The 19886-nt window shown below is 42.5% G+C and overlaps 1 protein-coding gene across 2 annotated transcripts in view; it reads left to right on the top strand.

Annotated features, from left to right (window-relative positions):
* The first annotated feature begins 6560 nt into the window (after window positions 1-6560).
* The window catches only part of LOC120052352 (pleckstrin homology domain-containing family A member 7-like), a 174964-nt gene continuing 161638 nt past the window's right edge, over window positions 6561-19886 (top strand). For both annotated transcript variants that reach the window (XM_038999208.1, XM_038999207.1), the window contains exons 1-3: window positions 6561-6684; window positions 6790-6866; window positions 7045-7102. In XM_038999208.1, coding sequence (XP_038855136.1) covers window positions 6602-6684; window positions 6790-6866; window positions 7045-7102 — 218 coding nt within the window. In that variant the 5' untranslated portion in view covers window positions 6561-6601. The remainder of the gene's footprint in view (window positions 6685-6789; window positions 6867-7044; window positions 7103-19886) is intronic.

Here is a 19886-nt window from a genome sequence, read left to right as displayed (position 1 = left end):
TATCAGTGGAGGCTCGTGGGAGGAGCTATAGGAGGACGGCTCATTGTAATGGCTGGAATTGAATAAATGGAACAGTCAAACATGTGGTTTCCATATGGTTGAGGTGTTTGATACCGTTCCATTGATTCCATTCCAACCATTACAATGAGCCCGTCCTCCTATAGCTCCTCCCACCAGCCTCCACTGCTGTTAAGTAAAAAGTATGCCCTCAGCCAAAAACATACTATTTTTGGTGCGTTCAAGACAACTGGGAATTCGGACACAAAATGAGCTCAGACTGGGAAAAATCATGATGTCAGTGATCTTCAGGTCAGATAAGTCAGAGCTCTAGGATGATTCTCGAGTTTGAGTTGTAATTCCAAGCTGGATGACCATCCAAAAGATTTTTCCCAGTCGAAGCATGTTCTAAATAGAACTTGAATCAAACAAATTAACACAATATTATTTTAAAAAGGGGCAGTGCAGTCCAAAACTTGGATTTTACATATATATTTATATTTTTTGTTTGTTGCTGAAATGAGTATAACATCCTGGCATTTGTACTTTATTTTAGAAAATTCACATAACACTTTCTATTTTCTCATACTGATAATGAGTCATGCGCGAATGCGTTGATTTTGAGGGCATCCCCATTTCTAATTGATCAAAACCGAAATGAGTATGACATCCGGGCTCCTGAGTGGCGCAGTGGTCTAAGGCACTTACATCTGTGCCAGAGACCTCACTACAGACCCTGGTTCGATTCCAGGCTGTCACAACCGGCCGTGATTGGGAGTCCCATAGGGCGGTGCACAATTGGCCGGGTTAGGGTTTGGCTGTCATTGTAAATAAGAATTTGTTCTTAACGTACTTGTCTAGTTAAATACAACATTTTTGAAATGTCACATATTAAACTTTTTTGCATACTCAAACGGCCTACTATTTAGGATGCAAGTATGGGTATTCAGACACAACCCCTCTGAAAGTTCATGCACAGAGGAGCTGGTGGGTGTCTAGTGTGTAACTAACGACCCAGGGTTTTAAAAAGAAGGCCTCATTCCATTTTTCCAAAGATCCTCTCAAGAGACTCCGAAATATCTTTGTGCAGCTCTTCATGTTACTGCTATGCAGTTGGCTAATTCAGTACCCTTTCATTGTGCTTGAGATATTTGTAAAAACTAATAGTAACCATTGTGCCATTGGATGATAATACAATTGAGGAGCATGGCACATTCTCACTAAAACATTCCCTATTGTGTGTAAAATGTGAGAGAGTGTGCTAGGGACACTCTCTTAAATGTGAACATAAGCAACCATTTAAAAAAGGTGCACTGTGCAGAAATCACTGCCATTTCTTGGTTGCAAAAATTCTAATAGTTGGTCTAATTTCAGTTTATGTGGCAAAACAAGTATTGTGTGGAGAATTATTGTACCATCTAAACCGATGTGAAATACTGTATATTTTCCATATTGCTGTGCGATATGGCCAAAATATCATATCCCGTTTTGAAATTATTATAATCTTTTTTTTGAAATAAATAAGGATGTTATGGATGGTATTTTTTTGAATAATAAAAGATCAGAATTTGTTTTTTGAGTAGTGCGTGACGCTTGGGTGGCAACACATACAGTTGAATTCGGAAGTTTACAGACACTTAGGTTGGAGACATTAAAACAAATTTTTCAACCACTCCACACATTTCTTGTTAACAAACTATAGTTTTGGCAAGTCGGTTAGGACATCTACTTTGTGCATGACAAGTAATTTTTCCAACAATTGTTTACAGACGGATTATGTCACTGTATCACAATTCCAATGGGTCAGAAGTTTACATACACTAAATTGATTGTGCCTTTAAACAGCTTGAAAAATTCCAGAAAATGATGTCGTGGCTTTAGAAGCTTCTGATAGGCTAATTGACGTCAATTGGAGGTGTACCTGTAGAAGTATTTCAAGGCCTACCTTGAAACTCAGTGCCTCTTTGCTTGATATCATGGGAAAAATAAAAAATAAATCGGCGAAGACCTCAGAAAAAGAAATTGTAGACCTCCACAAGTCTGGTTCATCCTTGGGAGCAATTTCCATACACCTGAAGGTACCACGTTCATCTGTACAAACAATAGTACGCACGTATAAACACCATGGGACCACGCAGCCGTCATACCGCTCAGGAAGGAGACGTGTTCTGTCTCCTAGAGATGAACGTACTTTGGTGCGAAAAGTGCAAATCAATCCCAGAACAATAGCAAAGGACATTGTGAAGATGCTAGAGGAAACAGGTACAAAGTATCTATATCCACAGTAAAACTAGTCCTATATCGACATAACCTGAAAGGCCGCTCAGCAAGGAAGAAGCCATTGCTCCAAAACCGCCATAAAAAAGCCAGCCTAAGGTTTGCAACTGCACATGGGGACGAAGATCGTACTTTTTGGAGAAATGTCCTCTGGTCTGATGAAACAAAAATAGAACTGTTTGACCATAATGACCATCGTTATGTTTGGAGGAAAAAGGGGAATGCTTGCAAGCTGAAGAACACCATCCCAACCGTGAAGCACGGGGGTGGCAGCATCATGTTGTGGGGGTGCTTTGCTGCAGGAGGGACTGGTGCACTTCACAAAATAGATGGCATCATGAGGATGGAAAATTAAGCGGATATATTGAAGCAACATCTCAAGACAAGTCAGGAAGTTGAAGCTTGGTCGCAAATGGGTCTTCCAAATGGACAATGACCCCAAGCATACTTCCAAAGTTGTGGCAAAATGGCTTAAGGACAACAAAGTCAAGGTATTGGAGTGGCCATCACAAAGCCCTGACCTCAATCCTATAGAACATTTGTGGGTAGAACTGAAAAAGCGTGTGCGAGCAAGAAGGCCTACAAACCTGACTCAGTTACACCAGCTCTGTCAGGAGGAATGGGCCAAAATTCACCTAACTTATTGTGGGAAGCTTGTGGAAGGCTACCGGAAATGTTTGATCAATTTAAAAAGGCAATGCTACCAAATACTAATTGAGTGTATGTAAACTTCTGACCCACTGGGAATGTGATGAAAGAAATAAAAAGCTGAAATAAATCATTCTCTACTATTATTCTGACATTTCACATTCTTAAAATAAAGTGGTGATCCTAACTGACCTGAGATGGAATTTTTACTAAGATTAAATGTCAGGAATTGTGAAAAACTGAGTTTAAATGTATTTGGCTAAGGTGTATGTAAACTTCCGACTTCAACTGTACATTCTAACTGATTTCAATGTGTCTTTCTTCATTCTGTTTGCTTTATACTGTTACAATTCTGCATATATTTAAGATAATTTCCATATAGGACTGCACGATATGGGCAAACAATCTAGGCCTTATTAACCAAATGTTGCAATTGCGATTTGACTAGCGATTTAGAGCAAAACACTTGGGTGAACTGTTGGAATCATGGAAATAGAATGATTATTCAAATTCTATAGTTCAAATATAAAAGATGGCACTGAATACAGTGTTTGACACGACAACAAATGCCAGGGAGGAGTAATTGTGGCAGGGTAGGAACCAAAGTGTTGATAAGTGTTTCCTAGGGGACCCTATAATCTTTGGCTACATTGAATGTTCTCTTAGCTACTTCATGTAGCTAACATTCTTGTTTTGCGTATTCCTCTTTGATTTAGAATATATTGTTGCACAAACATGCTGATTTCAGTCGACACCATCACTGGTATTATCAGGCTGTATAGCTAATTAGGTTTGCTCTGACTCAGTACAATTATTAGCTAGTTAGCGATTAGGATTAGCGTCTAACAAGATTTGGGCCCAACTAGCTAAAAAAAGACAAACTTTCTTTTTACAGATGTAAGAAACACAAACTGAGTGTAATTATAGAACGTTAGTGGACTTATATTGAGAAGCAAAGTGAAAACATTATCGTTGTCATCAACATTGTTGCATTCACCATGCAGGCTGAACGCTAGTGTCTTGTAGTCGAGGGAATGGGGCTAGATGGAAAGCGGCATGGAGAGAGAGAATGACTCAAGTAGCAAAGTAAACAATAAAATGGACGTTAAACACAGCATTTGACATTTAATAAACCAAACATTCAAATACTGTTATAGAAGGTAAAGTTAAAACCCAAACCGGTCAATGCATCAATACCGGATTACGGTATACCGCCCAGCCCTAGTTGAGCAGCTTGTTGATTGTGGCCTGTGGAATGTTGACTCACTCGTCTTCAATGGCTGTGCGAAGGTACTGGATATTGGTGGGAACTTGAACATGTCGATCCAGAGCATCCCAAACATGCTCAGTGGATGACATGTCTGGTGAGTATGCAGGCCTTGGAAGAACTGGGACATTTTCAGCTTCCAGGCCCCTTGCGACATGGGGCCGTGCATGATCATGCTGAAACATGAGGTGATGGCAGCGGATGAATGGCGCAACAATGGGCCTCAGGATCTCCTCACGGTATCCCCGTGCATTCAAATTTCCATCGATAGAATGCAATTGTGTTCATAGCTTATGCCTGCCCATACCATAACCCCACCATGGGGCACTCTGTTCACAACATTGACATAAGCAAACCGCTTGCCCCTACACAACGCCGTCCACGCTGTCAGACATCTGTCTGGTACAGTTGAAACCGGGATACATCCATGAAGAGCACATTTCTCCAGCGTGCCAGTGGCCATCGAAGGTGAGCATTTGCCCACTGAAGTCGGTTACAACACTGAACCGCAGTCAGGTCAAGATCCTGTTGAGGACGACGAGCACACAGATGAGCTTCCCTGAGACGGTTTCTGACAGTTTGTGCAGAAATTAGGTTGTGCAAATCCACAGTTTCATCAGCTGTCCGGTGGCTGGTCTCAGACGATCCTACAGGTGAAGAAGCCAGATGTGGAGGTCCTGGGCTGGCGTAGTTACAAATGTTCTGCGGTTGTGAACGTACTGTCAAGTTCTCTAAAGTGACGTTGGAGGCGGCTTATGGTAGAGAAATTAACATTCAGTTCTCTGGCAACAGCTCTGATGAACATTCCTGCGGTTAGCATGCCAATTGCACGCTCCCTCAAAACTTGACACATCTGTGGCATTTTGTTGTGCACATTTTAGAGTGGCCTTTTATTGTACCCAGCATAAGGTGCATCATGTGTAATGATCATGCTGTTTAAATAATTTTCTTGAAATGACACACCTGTCAGGTGGATGGATTATTTTGGCAAAGGAGAAATTCTCACTAACAAGGATGTAAACAAATTTGTGCACAAAAGTTGAGGCATTTCTTGGATCTTTTATTTCAGCTCATGAAACCAACACTTTCCATTTGCATTTATATTTTTATTCAGTATATACAAGGCCTTCGGAAAGTATTCAGACCCCTTGACTTTTTCCACATTTTGTTAGGTTACAGCCTTATTCAAAAATGTATTAAATAGTCCCCCCCCCTCAATCTACACACAATACCCCATAATGACAAAGCAAAAACAGATTTTTATAAATGTTTCCTAAAAATAAAACTGAAATATCATATTTACATGTATTCAGACCCTTTACTCAGTACTTTGTTGAAGCACCTTTGGCTTCGATTATAGCCGAGTCTTCTTGGATATGACGCTACAAGCTTGGCACACCTGTATTTGGGGAGTTTCTCCTATTCTTCTCTGCAGATCCTCTCAAGCACTGTCAGAGTGACCATCGGGTTCTTGGTCACCTCATTATTCACAATTAATTCAGGATTATCCATAATCATGGTAGCATCCACATTCATGTTGAAATGTTAGGAACATATATTATTTTTTACAATAAAAGTGACCACAAAGGGATCATAATAGATTGTGTAGAAATGTAGGAAATAGCTTTTGATGCCCAAAGATATTCTGAGGGAGGACCCTCAGACACCCACCTGGTTCTGTCTCCTCCACTTCTAAAACCAAAGTTGTGCCCCAGGTTTTTAGTGTGTAGGGTCAGATGGTAGGGTATTTGTTTTATTTTCAAGCAAAGTATACACCAGTCTAGGTTGCGGTAATGCAACATTTATTGGATGCCAACCTCCATTAAAACGAATAGAAGAAGCAGCAGTATTTAGTTGCTAGTTGGAAGCAAGGACAGAGGAGAGCATTTGTTTTAGTTACATTTTTGTACTTTTAATCCTTGTTTTAGCCTAATTTTAACCGATTGTATTTATTTAATTTTTGTTTGGAACTGGTTCTGTCTTTGATGTCTAATTGCATAGATTCCCATGCACAGATTATTATGGGGAAAATCATAAATTAAGAAATGCCTCTAAAAATACTTCGAGCAAATTAGGCCATTTCTAAATTCGATAATAATATGGAAATAGACCCTAATACTACAGTCGCAATTCCTGTTAAATCATTGAAATATTTGCACTACACGTGTAGGCCATACCTACAAAACCTTAGATTATGCAAAGACGCTGTAACTTTGTTTCCAATTGAATAACTTTAATTCATGCATCATTCTATTTTATATCGGCGGAGGAAAGTACTCATTTATCCGTCAACTGACTGGCCGAAAGGCGTCCCCTTTAATAGTCTCTTCGCCCTAGCGGTGAACATTGGGCTCGAGCTCCTTGGAGACTATGTAGTGGAGAGTGAACGAAATAGGACTTCAAAACGGGATCATGGCGGCGCCGTTTGGGCGCGACACCTTACCTGAGCAATGGTCTTTCGGTGTCTGCGGAGATGGCAGGGTGTTTTTTGTTCAGTGAGTCGGCGAAATACAAATGTGGTCGTTCTTTTTGTATCTTTAATGAGAGTTCGCTTGTCTAGTGTTTCTTGCCTCTAACAGGTGTTTTTGTCTTTCTGGCAGCGATGAAACGAGCACCACTACTTGGCTCCATCCGCGAACGGGCGAACCTGTCAATTCCGGACATATGATACGGTCAGGTATGCATGTATTCGTCTCTAATGCATTTGACCAGCAGACTATTGGTGCTGTTTACATTGCAGAATAAAACGGGTTGATTTTTGTGCGTTGTTGATATAGCCCAATGAAGCAGAAAACTTTCACGGAAGGCGCCTACTCTCCAAGGTAACGCACCTTATTTCTACTCGCCCATTGCAGATTTACCTCGAGGATGGGAAGAGGGTTTCACGGACGAAGGGGCCGGCTACTTCATAAAGTAAGTGAAAGCAATTGAAGTCGACTTTATTCTGTTGGGCGGTTGTCGTGATTCGCCGAATGAGTGGCGAATTACCTGAGTGCAGTACTGCCGTTTAGGATACCTACATATGGCTCCCTCTAGCCTACTAATTCGTCAACACAGGAGACTTCTTAACTCGAGTAGTGTGTGTGAATTTAAAGGTATAGGGCAGCGTTTCCAAACTCGGTCCAGTGGATCACAAGGGGTGCACGTTTTGTTTTTTAACCTAGTATTACACAGCTGATTTTAAAATAACGAAATCATAATCAAGATTTGATTATTTGAATCTACAGCTGTGTAGTGCTAGGACAAAAACCAAAACGTGCACAAAACGCTGGTATGGGGCTATCCCCATGACCAGCTAATGACCCCACCAGGGACTGGATTGGTAGCCTAGCCTACTGTTGGATAACAGGCCTACTACGTTTTGTCTTTATTGGATTGCATGCCATGCCTCTGTGGTACTGCTGACAGAGGTGTGTTCATAGGATCAAAGTCTCCAGTTGCAGTCGTTTTACAACATCCCCATCTCTTGTTGACTTGGTTGTTCATTGAACCCAGTTGAGGCTATTGTTTGACTATTTAAAAAATTGGTTGTTCAATATCACACAAAGATGCAAAAGTGTGTGTGTGAGAGAGAATCTGTTTCAGAATGTTTTCTGACACTTTCTGATCTTGAATCTTGATGTGAGGCTTGATTTGTGTACCTCCATGATATTCGTTTCAATCAGGTATATTAGGCTACTGTCCATTATAGATCTACACACTATTTGAGATTTCACATTGAGTTACCCCAGCAAGCTTGTCTTGTGCTGTCCGTAGCTAGGTTTCCATCCAATTGGCGACAGATTTTCATGTGATTATTCTCAAATCAGCATTAAAAACAGTATGTGCATTTCCCAACAGATGTTTCCAATCGAATTGACTTGTTGCAGATTAAAGGCTGTGCATGTTGATGTAGTGCACATAAAAATAACATTTGAGGTTAAATTCCCATGTACCAAATAAGCCATTGCATACTAAGGCATATTATTTGCTAATGTCTGTGTACAATTGATTTATATTTTGACTGTGACTGCACTTCCTTTTCCAGTGTTGGTCTCCACTCTTATCCACCAGGCACCTGCAGCTCCTTACCATTATATAATGTTATGCTAGGATGCCAAATAGCCCTACTGTGACATAGTGTCTGCTGTGGGTGACATAATGTTATTATGCAACTCAGGGATACTGCAGTATCAATACTCTCAGGGGATCCTGTGGTGAAATGAATGATAGTGAGTGACTTCAGTATAGTTGTTCTTTTTGAGAGAGAGATTCCATCCTCGGAGGCCTGGACCTCACCTATAGCCCTCGTTTGACATCCATCAACCTGTTCTGTCAGTATTCGTCCTTGGGAGTTTGTGCTCTTTGTATCCCTTTTGTCTGGCTGTACGAGTGGGAACCTTGTGTAGAAATAACAAGCTGAAGTAATAACATCCTCACAATCCAATATCCTATTCTAATGGGGAGGACTACTTCCAAAGGTTGTGTTAATAGAACATCTCTAGAGATGTCTGCTCTAGCCAGCACTGCTACTGACTGACTGAGCATGTTTTCATATTTTTTACAATAGCAAAGAGCGCTCTCCAATATAATGTGTTCTTCATTGTCTTTGGATGCTCTCTGTTGTCTAAATGATGATCTTCTCCCCATGTGGTCTGACTGTCCACTTGAAGTTAAGTTATGCCCTTAGAACAGTGCAGTCTCTTTTTATTGTATGTGTGTATGCCTTAACCCCCACATGTCTTGTATAATCCCATAACAAGACAATTCCTCCACCTTCAATTTACTATTGTCTATTTCTGGAATTCTCTTAAGAGACATGAATACCACAGACAACGTGGAAGAGTTCTGGTGAAATGCCCTCAGTATTTCTCTCTCAGGAGTAGTGTGGTCTTGCCTGATCCCAGATCTGTTTGTGCGGTTTTACCAACTCCTATGATCATTGCCACGCCATTTGGAGAGAAAATAAATAATCTGAGACCAGGCTAATTGTGGCCTGTGTAAGATTAATAATTTACAGACCAATAAACCACAAACTTTCTCAATCTGATAGCATGTTGGTAGCTTGATTAAATGCCACCATAATCTCCCTCAGGGTGCCCACACCAGCTCTAAATGTGGGATTGGCATAGACCTTTGCCTATATATTCCAGGGTTGTGTTCATTAGGCACCAACCGGAAAGAAAAGGGACTGAAACAGTGATGGGCTACTTGGAGTTGCTTGTTTTAATTTTAAAACAGTTTCTGTTGCATGCCCAAATGAACACGGCCCAGAGTATAGCTACTGTACCTTCTCCAGGTACCTGGTCTGGCCTCTCCAGTTTGTCAAGCCAGCTCTGTTTGTCTGTCAACTCCCTGTTTGTAAGTCAACTACTTATACTGAATAAAAATATAAGTGTTGGTCCCATGTTTCATGAGTTGAAATAAAAGATCCCAGAAAAGTTTCACACGCACAAAATGCTTATTTCTCTCAAATTTTGTGCACAAATTTGGTTACATCCCTATTAGTGAGCATTTCTCCTTTGCCAAGATAATCCCTCCACCTGACGTGTGGCATATCAAGAAGCTGATTCGACAGCATGATCATTACACAGGTACACCTTGTGCTGGGGACAATAAAAGTCCGCTCTACAATGTGCAGTTTTGTCACACAACACAATGTCACAGATGTCTCGAGGGAGCGTGCAATTGGCATGCTAACTACAGGAATGTCCATCAGAGCTGTTGCCAGATAATTATATGTTTATTTCTCTATTATAAGCCGCTTCCAACAGCTTTAGAGAATTTGGCAGTACGTCCAACCGGCCTCACAACTGCAGACCATGTGTAACCACGCCAGCCCAGGACCTCCACATCCGGCTTCTTCACCTGCGGGATTGTCTGAGACAAGCCAGCCGGACAGCTGATGAAATGGAAGAGCATTTCTGTCTGTAATAAAGCCCTTTTGTGGGGAAAAACTAATTCTGATTGAGCCCCTGCCCAGTCATGTGAAATCCATAGATTAGGGCCTCATGAATTTATTTAAATTGACTGATTTCCTTCTATTAAATCTGATTTAGTAAAATCGTTGAAATATTTTTGTTCAGTATAAATGGCTTGAGGTGCCCTTTTAAGTGGAGCTGGCTACTGCAAGTGTACACACTTTTAGACCATCAAAACGCATCTCCCAAACCCACCCAAAGAAAACAGCATGTACCAACAAAACACATCCATCCCAAACCCCATTCTTTTACTTACTTATAGATCAACAGAACATGGACTGAGCACATAGTTCAGGATGAGCTCATTGCAGGGATGGGAAGGCCAGATTGGGTCTTATCTGTGTCTTTGGCTGTTTGCATTGGACCACATTCACGTCTTTGCTGTTTTTCCTCCAGACTCGTATTTGCCTGGGCTTGTGGCGAATAATCTCCTTTACGCTCCAGGGGAGGGCACACACACACACCCTTACACTTGTGTACATGACATCACACACACACCCCCTCCTCCCTTTGGACGTCAGTGAGGGGGTTACATGCGTGGGTAGCTCCTCCAGGAGTCCCCTGCGCCACTAGCGGGCGCTGGCTACCCCAACCCCGGCCAACAGCTCCGCACCCCCCGCAGCTACTTGCCCGAGCCTCCTCAGCTTCTCCTTCACCCAAATCCAGATCGCAGATGTTCTGAAAGAGCTGCAAAACCTGGACCTGTACAAATCAGCCGGGCTAGACAATGTGGACCCTCTTTCTAAAATGATCCGCCACCATTCTTGCAACCCCTATTACCAGTCTGTTCAACCTCTCTTTCGTATTGTCCGAGATCCCTAAAATTGGAAAGCTGCCGCGGTCTTCCCCCTCTTCAAAGGGGGTGACACTCTAGACCCAAACTGTTATAGACCTATATCCATCCTGCTCTGTCTTTCTAAAGTCTTTGAAAGCCAAGTTAACAAACAGATCACTGACCATTTCGAATCCCACCATACCTTCTCCGCTGTGCAATCCGGTTTCCGAGCTGGACATGGGTGCACCTCAGCCACGCTCAAGGTACTAAACGATATCATAACCGCCATCGATAAGAGACAGTACTGTGCAGCCGTCTTCATCGACCTGGCCAAGGCTTTCGACTCTGTCAATCACCATATTCTTATCGGCATACTCAATAGCCTTGTTGTCCGGACCTCTGGCAGTCTCTATGGGGGTACCACAGGGTTCAATTCTCGGGCCGACTCTTTTCTCTGTACATATCAACGATGTCGCTCTTGCTGTGGGTGATTCCCTGATCCACCTCTACGCAGACGACACCATTCTGTATACATCTGACCCTTATTTGGACACTGTGTTAACTAACCTCCAAACGAGCTTCAATGCCATACAACACTTATTCCGTGGCCTCCAACTGCTCCTAAATGCTAGTAAAACCAAATGCATGCTTTTCAACCATTCGCTGCCCGCCTGACTAGCATCACTACTCTGGACGGTTCTGACCTAGAATAAGTGGACAACTACAAATACCTAGGTGTCTGGCTAGACTGTAAACTCTCCTTCCAGACTCATATCAAACATCTCCAATCCAAAATCAAATCTAGAATCGTCTTTCTATTTCGCAACAAAGCCTCCTTCACTCACGCCGCCAAACTTACCCTAGTAAAACTGACCATTCTACTGATCCTCGACTTTGGCGATGTCATCTACAAAATAGCTTCCAATACTCTACTCAGAAAATTGGATGTAGTCTATCACAGTGCCATCCATTTTGTTACCAAAGCACCCTATACCACCCACCACTGCAACATGTATGATCTAGTCGGCTGGCCCTTGCTACATATTCGTCGCCAGACCCACTGGCACCAGTTCATCTATAAGGCGGAGCTTTACCTAGCATAGACTTATCTCAGCTCACTGGTCACGATTACAACACCCACCCGTAGCACGCGCTCCAGGAGGTATATCTCACTGGTCATCCCCAAAGCCAACACCTCCTTTGGCCGCCTCTCCTTACAGTTCTCTGCTGGGACGAATTGCAAAAATTGCTGAAGCTGGAGACTTACATTTCCCTCACTAACTTTAAACATCAGCTATCTGAGCAGCTAGCCGATCGCTGCAGCTGTACATAGTCCATCTGTAAATTGCCCACCCAATCTACCTACCTCATCCCCATATTGTTTTTATTTACTTTGCTGCTCTTTTGCATACCAGTAACACTACTTACACACCATCATCTGCTTATCTATCACTCCAGTGTTAATCTGCTAAATTGTAATTACTTTGCTACTATGGCCTATTTATTGCCTTACCACCTCATGCCATTTACATATGTATATAGACTTTCTTTTTCCCCCCTATTGTGCTATTGACTGTACTGTTGTTTATTCCATGTGTATTTATTCCATGTCCTCTTGTTTCTGTCGCACTGCTTTTCTTTATCTTAGGCAGGTCGCAGTTGTAAATGCGAACTTGTACTCAACTAGCTTACCTGGTTAAATAAAGGTGAAATAAAAAATAAATAAAAAAGATCAAATCCCAGGGATGGATGAAAATCAGTGGATAAATCTCTTGCAGGAGTGTCAGAGGAATCTTACAGTGCATTCGGAAAGTATGCAGACCCCTTGATTTTTTCCATATTTTGTTACAGTAAAGCCTTGTTCTAAAATGGATTCAATTATTATTTTTCCTCATCAATCTACACACAATACCCCATAATGACAATGTGAAAACAGGTTTTTAGACATTTTTGCCAAAGTATATGAAAAATAAAAGTCATACCTTAAGTATTCAGACCCTTTGCTATGTGAATCGAAATTGAGCTCAGGTGCATCCTGTTTCTATTGATCATCCTTGATGTTTCTACAACTTGATTGGAGTCAACCTATGGTAAATTCAATTGATTGGACATGATTTGGAAAGCCACACACCTGTCTATATAATGTCCCACAGTTGACAGTGCATGTCAGAGCAAAAACCAAGCCATGAGGTCGAAGGAATTGTCCGTAGAGGTCCGAGATACGATTGTGTCGAAGCACAGATCTGGGGAAGGGGACCAAAACATTTATGCGGCATTGAAAGTCCCTGAGAACACAGTGGCCTCCATCGTTCTTAAATGGAAAAAGTTTGGACCACCAAGACTCTTCCTAGAGCTGGCCGCCCGGCCAAACTGAGCAATCTGGGGCGAAGAGCCTTGGTCAGGGAGGTGACCAATAATCCGATGGTCAATCTGACAGAGCTCTAGAATTCCTCTGTGGAGATGGGAGAACCTTCCAGAAGGACAACCATCTCTGCAGCACTCTACCAATCAGGCCTTGGTAGAGTGGCCAGACAAAAGCCACTCTTCAGTAAAAGGCACGTGACCGCCCACTTGGAGTTTGCCAAAAGGCACCTAAAGGACTCTGACTATGAGAACCAAGATTCTCTGATGTGATGAAACCAAGATTGAACTCTGTGGCCTGAATGCCAAGCGTCACATCGGGATGAAACCTGGCACCATCCCTACGGTGAAGCATGGTGGTGGCAGCATCATGCTGTGGGGTTGTTTTTCAGTGGCAGGGACTGGGAGACTAGTCCTGATCAAGGGAAAGATGAACAGAGCAAAGTATAGAGAGATCCTTGATGAAAACCTGCTGCAGAGCACTCAGGACCTCAGACTGGGGCGAAGGTTCACCTTCCAACAGGACAACGACCCTAAGCACACAGCGAAGACAATGCAGGAGTGAATTCGGGACAAGTCTCTGAATGTCCTTGGGTGTTCCAGCCAGAGCCATGACTTGAACCTTTATCGAACATCTCTGGAGAGACCTGAAACTAGCTATGCAGCGATGCTCCCCATCCAACCCGACAGAGCTTGAGAGGATCTGCAAAGACGTATGGGAGAAACTCCCGAAATACTCAGATTCAGATCAACTTTATTATCCCACCAGGAGGAAATTCAGGTGTGCCAAGCTTGTAGCGTCATAACCAAGAAGACTCGAGGCTGTAATCGCTGCCAAAGGTGCTTCAAAAATGCAAGCACTTAGTAAAGGGTCTGATATTTCAGCTTTTTATTATTTATTAATTTGCATGACTTTCTAAAAAACTGTTTTTGCTTTTTCATTATGGGGTATTGTGTGTAGATTTAATTAGGGAAAAAAACAATACATTTTTTTTTAGAATAAGGCTGTAAGGTAACAATGCGGAAAAAGTCAAGGGGTCTGAATACTTTCCGAATGCACTGTAACTACGGCTGTGCCGAGAGGAGGTATAGAGGGACTGGAGTGCTGCAGATGGCACAGCCAGGAGTGAGTGGTGGATGTCAGGGCCAATCAGGAGTGACTGACAGCTGTCAGGGCCAATCTCTAATGTAGGATGACACTTCTAGCCCCCTCCTCCTAACCTCCTCATTTGGCTTGTTAGCAGCTCTGAAAGAACAATGGTACATGGGAGTAGATTTGAAGGGACTGGCTACATGGGAGAAGATCTGAAGGGACTGGGTACATGGGAGCAGATCTGAAGGGACTGGGTACATGGGAGCAGATTTGAAGGGACTGGGTACATGGGAGCAGATCTGAAGGGACTGGGTACATGGGAGAAGATTTGAAGGGACTGGGTACATGGGAGCAGATTTGAAGGGACTGGGTACATGGGAGCAGATTTGAAGGGACTGGGTACATGGGAGCAGATTTGAAGGGACTGGGTACATGGGAGCAGATTTGAAGGGACTGGGTACATGGGAGCAGATTTGAAGGGACTGGGTACATGGGAGCAGATTTGAAGGGACTGGGTACATGGGAGCAGATTTGAAGGGACTGGGTACATGGGAGCAGATTTGAAGGGACTGGGTACATGGGAGCAGATTTGAAGGGACTGGGTACATGGGAGCAGATTTGAAGGGACTGGGTACATGGGAGCAGATTTGAAGGGACTGGGTACATGGGAGCAGATTTGAAGGGTCTGGGTACATGGGAGCATATTTGAAGGGACTGGGCACATGGAAGAAGATCTGAAGGGACTGGGTACATGGGAGCAGAATGGTAATGGCTTGGCTTAGACCTCCAAGAGGCATTGGACGGCTTCAGCTGTGTGTCATGTGATCTATACTGAACAAAAATATAAACGCAACATCTAACAATTTCTAAAATGTTACTGAGTTAGTTCATATAAGGAAATCGGTCAATTGAAATAAATTCATTAGGCTCTAATTTATGGATTTCACACGACTGGGAATACAGATATGCATCGGTTGGTCACAGGTACCTTAAAAAAAGGTAGGAGTGTGGATCAGGAAACCAGTCAGTATCTGATGTGAACACCATTTGCCTCATGCATGCGACACATCTCCTTCGCATAGAGTTGATCAGGCTGTTGATTGTGGCCTGTGGAATGTTGTCCCACTTCTCTTCAATGGCTGTGCAAAGTTGCTGGATGTTGGCGGGAACTGGAAGACGCTGTCGTACACGTCGATCTATTGTAGAGCATCCCAAACATGCTTATTGGTGACATGTCTGGTGAGTATGCAGGCCACAGAAGAAATGGGACCTTTTCAGTTTCCAGGAATTGTGTACAGTTCCTTGTGACATTGTTCCGTGCATTATCATGCTGATCAGGTGATGATGGCGGATGAATGGCACAACAATGCGCCTCAGAATCTCATCATTCAAATTGCCATCAATAAAATGCAATTGTGTTCATTGTCAGTAGCTTATGCCTGCCCATACTATAACCCCACTGCCACCATGTGGCACTCTGTTCACAATGTTGACACGAGCAAACCGCTCGCCCACATGACGCCATACACGTGGTCTGCGGTTGTGAGCCCGATTGGCTGTACTGACAAATTATTTAAAAACGATGTTGGAGGTGGCTTATGGTAGAGAAATGAACATTACATTTTCTGGCCACAGCTCTGGCGGACATTCCTGCAGTCAGCATGCCAATTACACGCTGCCTCAAACTTGAGACATCTGTAGCATTGTGTTGTGTGAAAAACTGCACATTTTAATGTGGCCTTTTTAGTGTCCCTAGCCCAAGGTTCACCTGTATAATGATCATGCTGTTTAATCAGCTTCTTGAAATGCCACAACAGTCAGGTGGATAGATTATCTTGGCAAAGGAGAAATGCTCAATAACAGGGATGTAAACAAATTTGTGCTCAAAATTTAGAGAGAAATACGATTTTTGTGCGTATAGAACATTTCTGGGATCTGTTATTTCAGCTCATGAAACATGGGACCAACACTTCACATGTTGCGTTTATATTTTTGTTCTGTGTATGTTTGCCTATATTAGTTCAATAACTAAGAATGGTGTAACTTTTTTAAATTATAAATATTTATTGCTAATGTTGTGTGGCTTCACATTACAAGCAGCATACGAGAGACTGATGCTCTCCTGATCTAACCCACTTGACCCAGAGGCCTCGTTAGCAAATCCCACCTGCAGCACTGCTCAGCTTCTACTGTTCAGAAACAACTTCAGGGTCGTGTGTTAGGTCATACTGTACCAAAATGTTTTGCAACGAAAAATAAGATGAGCGTTTTATTTGACCAGTTCAGATAGAACCATCCGTTTCGCACCACTTTCTTCAGTTTCATGCCTATTGAACATGACCCTGGTCTCAATGTCTCAAGGAAGGTTATATGATTTTTTTGTGCAGGCAAGATACTTATATAACTTTTTTGCTTCAGAACTTTGTACAACTGTTCCTATCCTACTATAACTACAACCTTTTGCATAACAAATATCAGTAACAGCAGCAAATATTCTAAAATCTGCATAAAACAGTTTGCCTATTTTCTCACCAGAGATATTTCCATCAAACAGACTTTTTGCGAATAAAACGCTGTGAGTGATGACGTAGCACACACAAACATTTATTTTACCGTTAAATTCCCATGTACCGAATGGAAAAATACAAGTTCCATCGCATTTTCAACTCTACTGATGGTTTTGTCACAAACTGTTGCATTATATACCAAATGGTCCCACTCTGGTCTTGGCACATGCACTCTAGCCAACAGCTGGTAGATACAGTGCAGGTAGGCTACCTACATGATGAGATTATTATGGATAAGAACAATATTATTTGTATTTGTCAAACGGCAGCCAAGCATCAATCATAATGTCACCAGAATAAGACCCTCAATATTTATTGGAAAGGAGCATCAAGCTCATCACTTTAAAGTTCATCAATTTATTTCATCTGTAGCCTAATAAACCACACAACATATCATCGGGTGACTACAAGGTTACTATATCTACATTTGCGCATAATTTTACAGACACAAAAAGATCCCAACGTCAAACTAACAAATTGTCTGTAAGCATCTATAAAATCGTATCGCATTTAGTGTTTCCATCAGCCTGGTCGTGACTTTTTAAAAATTCGTCAGGTAATTCATCCGCATGAAATGGTTGGCTGGAAATGTGGGTACTGTCTAGTTTTTGTATTGGTAGTTCTCAAAGATTATTTTATGAATATACAGCTCCATTATCTTTTCTACAGCAGAGGCTGTAACACATACCCAATTGTTGCTTTTGGGCTAGAGGCCATGTGTCCTTACTGTAGTAATACATATAGTATATGTGCTTGCCAGTGGAAGCACAATGGTAATAATATCATGGCCATGTCACAGATGGGCTTAGCCTAAAGCTGCTTACAAGGAACAAAAACACAGTCAGTAATATGGCTCTTGCAGGTATTAATCCACAATGTTCGTGATAGTGGGCATCATGCTCTACACAACTGGGTCATCTTTGTAAAACAGAATCTGTTGGTAATGGACTTAAATAAATGACATTAAATCAGACCACACAACGTTAATGAAAGGTCAGCAGGGTATTTTTCAGTCAGTTACTGCCTGTCTTTATTCCAAAGAAACAACCCTAGCTTGAAGCCAGTGGAGGCTGGTGGGAGGAGCGATAGGAGGACGGGCTCATTGTAATGGCTGGAATGGAATCAATGGAACGGTATCAAACATATGGAAACCACGTTTAACTCCATTCCAAAGATTCCTTGCCAGCCATTACACAGAGCCCATCCTCCTATAGCTCCTCTCATCAGCCTCCACGGCTTGAAACAACCCTAGCTTGAAAAACATCACACTTGGATGGCTGCCGTTGATAGATAAAGTCTACATGAAACATTGTTATTTGCAGTATTGTCTTCGCGTAAGTAGTTGTATATCTTGGACTTCCTCTTTAAATGACTCCTAAAGACAAAGCTTCCTTTTTTATGGCACTCTGGCCTTGACTAGGGAGAAAGCCACAGTGCATTAGTATGACACCTGACTGCCCCCGTTGAGTTTGACCTTCTGTATCGGTGCTGTGGCTTTTTACGACTAGGACAGGTCAACTACTGTAGAAGCCTTGTGATATAAAACAGGCTAAAACCATGTGGTAACACTTCATTGAGATTTGACGCTGTTGTGATGACAGGCGTAGCCTAATTTGAGTGTGATTGATTGTCCTGTTTTATTTCAGTGTCATATACCTTTTTTTTAGGTTCCCAGCCCATATGGGCTTACAATGTAGGCCTGTCACATGTTATATCATTATTATGGTGTATATGTGGGTCTTATGATGGAGGGTTCAACTCCAGTAAGTGCTGACTAAGATGAATTTAGTAGGCCTGTGGAAAGTCATAGAGTATAGGGTCAGCTTGCTCTGGCTTTCTTTGTCACGACAAGGATACAAAGGAGTCTCGGAGACCATAGGCGGCGTCCCAAATGGCACCCTATTCCCTATGTAGTGCATTACATTGGACCAAGGCCCATAGAGCTCTGGTCAACAGTAGTGTACTCTATAGGGATAGGTGCCATTTGGGATGAATAATACCATGGCTATTTCAAAGAGCAACAGTTTTCTGGCAGCTCAAAACAGCCCAACAGAGTTTGTGTTTGCTCGCCGCACCATTATTTGTTCTTTGGAAATGTACATGCAAGGATAATCTCCATGCACGGTTGTGGAATGTTGAATTGTTTAAGTGGATCTTTTGATAACGATCAACTTTTCGCTGCAACCTATGCACCAGCCATTTTGTATATTATCTGTGGTATACCATCTATCTGCCTGTCTGTTAGCTCTGAGACAGGAAGTTCATCTCTGCTGGTGTGAGAATGATTAACCCATAGAGGAGTTACAGGTAAATCATTCCCCCCTCTCCCCACACTAACAGCTCTACGTTGCTCTATAAATGAAACATGACCATGGAGCCTGTAAAAGACTCTCATTGTTCAGTGTGATGTGCTGTATTTTTGGAAGGAGTGATTTTGTATTCAGTTGCTGTCTGCAGTGCATTCAGCAAAAAGAATCGGCACGCACCACAGGACTGTCTGAATTGGAACAGACTAGAGCCAACTTGAATATTTGATGTTCTGTTCAGAAGGAGAGAATGCATAAAGGGAGGGAGGAAGGGGTTGGATGTCCTTGGATGTCTCTGAATCAGAGCTTCCCAGTTGGCTAGTTCTGTTGATGCTGCTTGCTCTCTCCCCAAAATACTGTCTCACACACATTCCTATACAGTCATACACACGCGTGCACACCGCTCTCTCCTTCCTCCATCCTGTCTCTCTCCTCCCTCCATTTTTCTGTCAGTAAATAACGGATGCAGGGAGTTTCTGCTGGGGTTTAGCCAGGTATTTCCAGAGTCAGGAGGAGAGGAGAGAGGGACAGCTGAGCTAACAGCAACCCTGTGGAGAGGAGTCTTGGTCATACCCTCTACACCGCCTCTGCTCTCTGACAAATAAAAATACTCCATGGTTGATCTTTATATTAGA

This window comes from Salvelinus namaycush, chromosome 8, assembly GCF_016432855.1.
Source record: "Salvelinus namaycush isolate Seneca chromosome 8, SaNama_1.0, whole genome shotgun sequence".
Taxonomy (NCBI): Eukaryota; Metazoa; Chordata; class Actinopteri; order Salmoniformes; family Salmonidae; genus Salvelinus; species Salvelinus namaycush.
The sequence above is the reverse complement of the archived record's forward strand: the minus strand, read 5'-3'. Positions and strand labels throughout refer to the sequence as shown.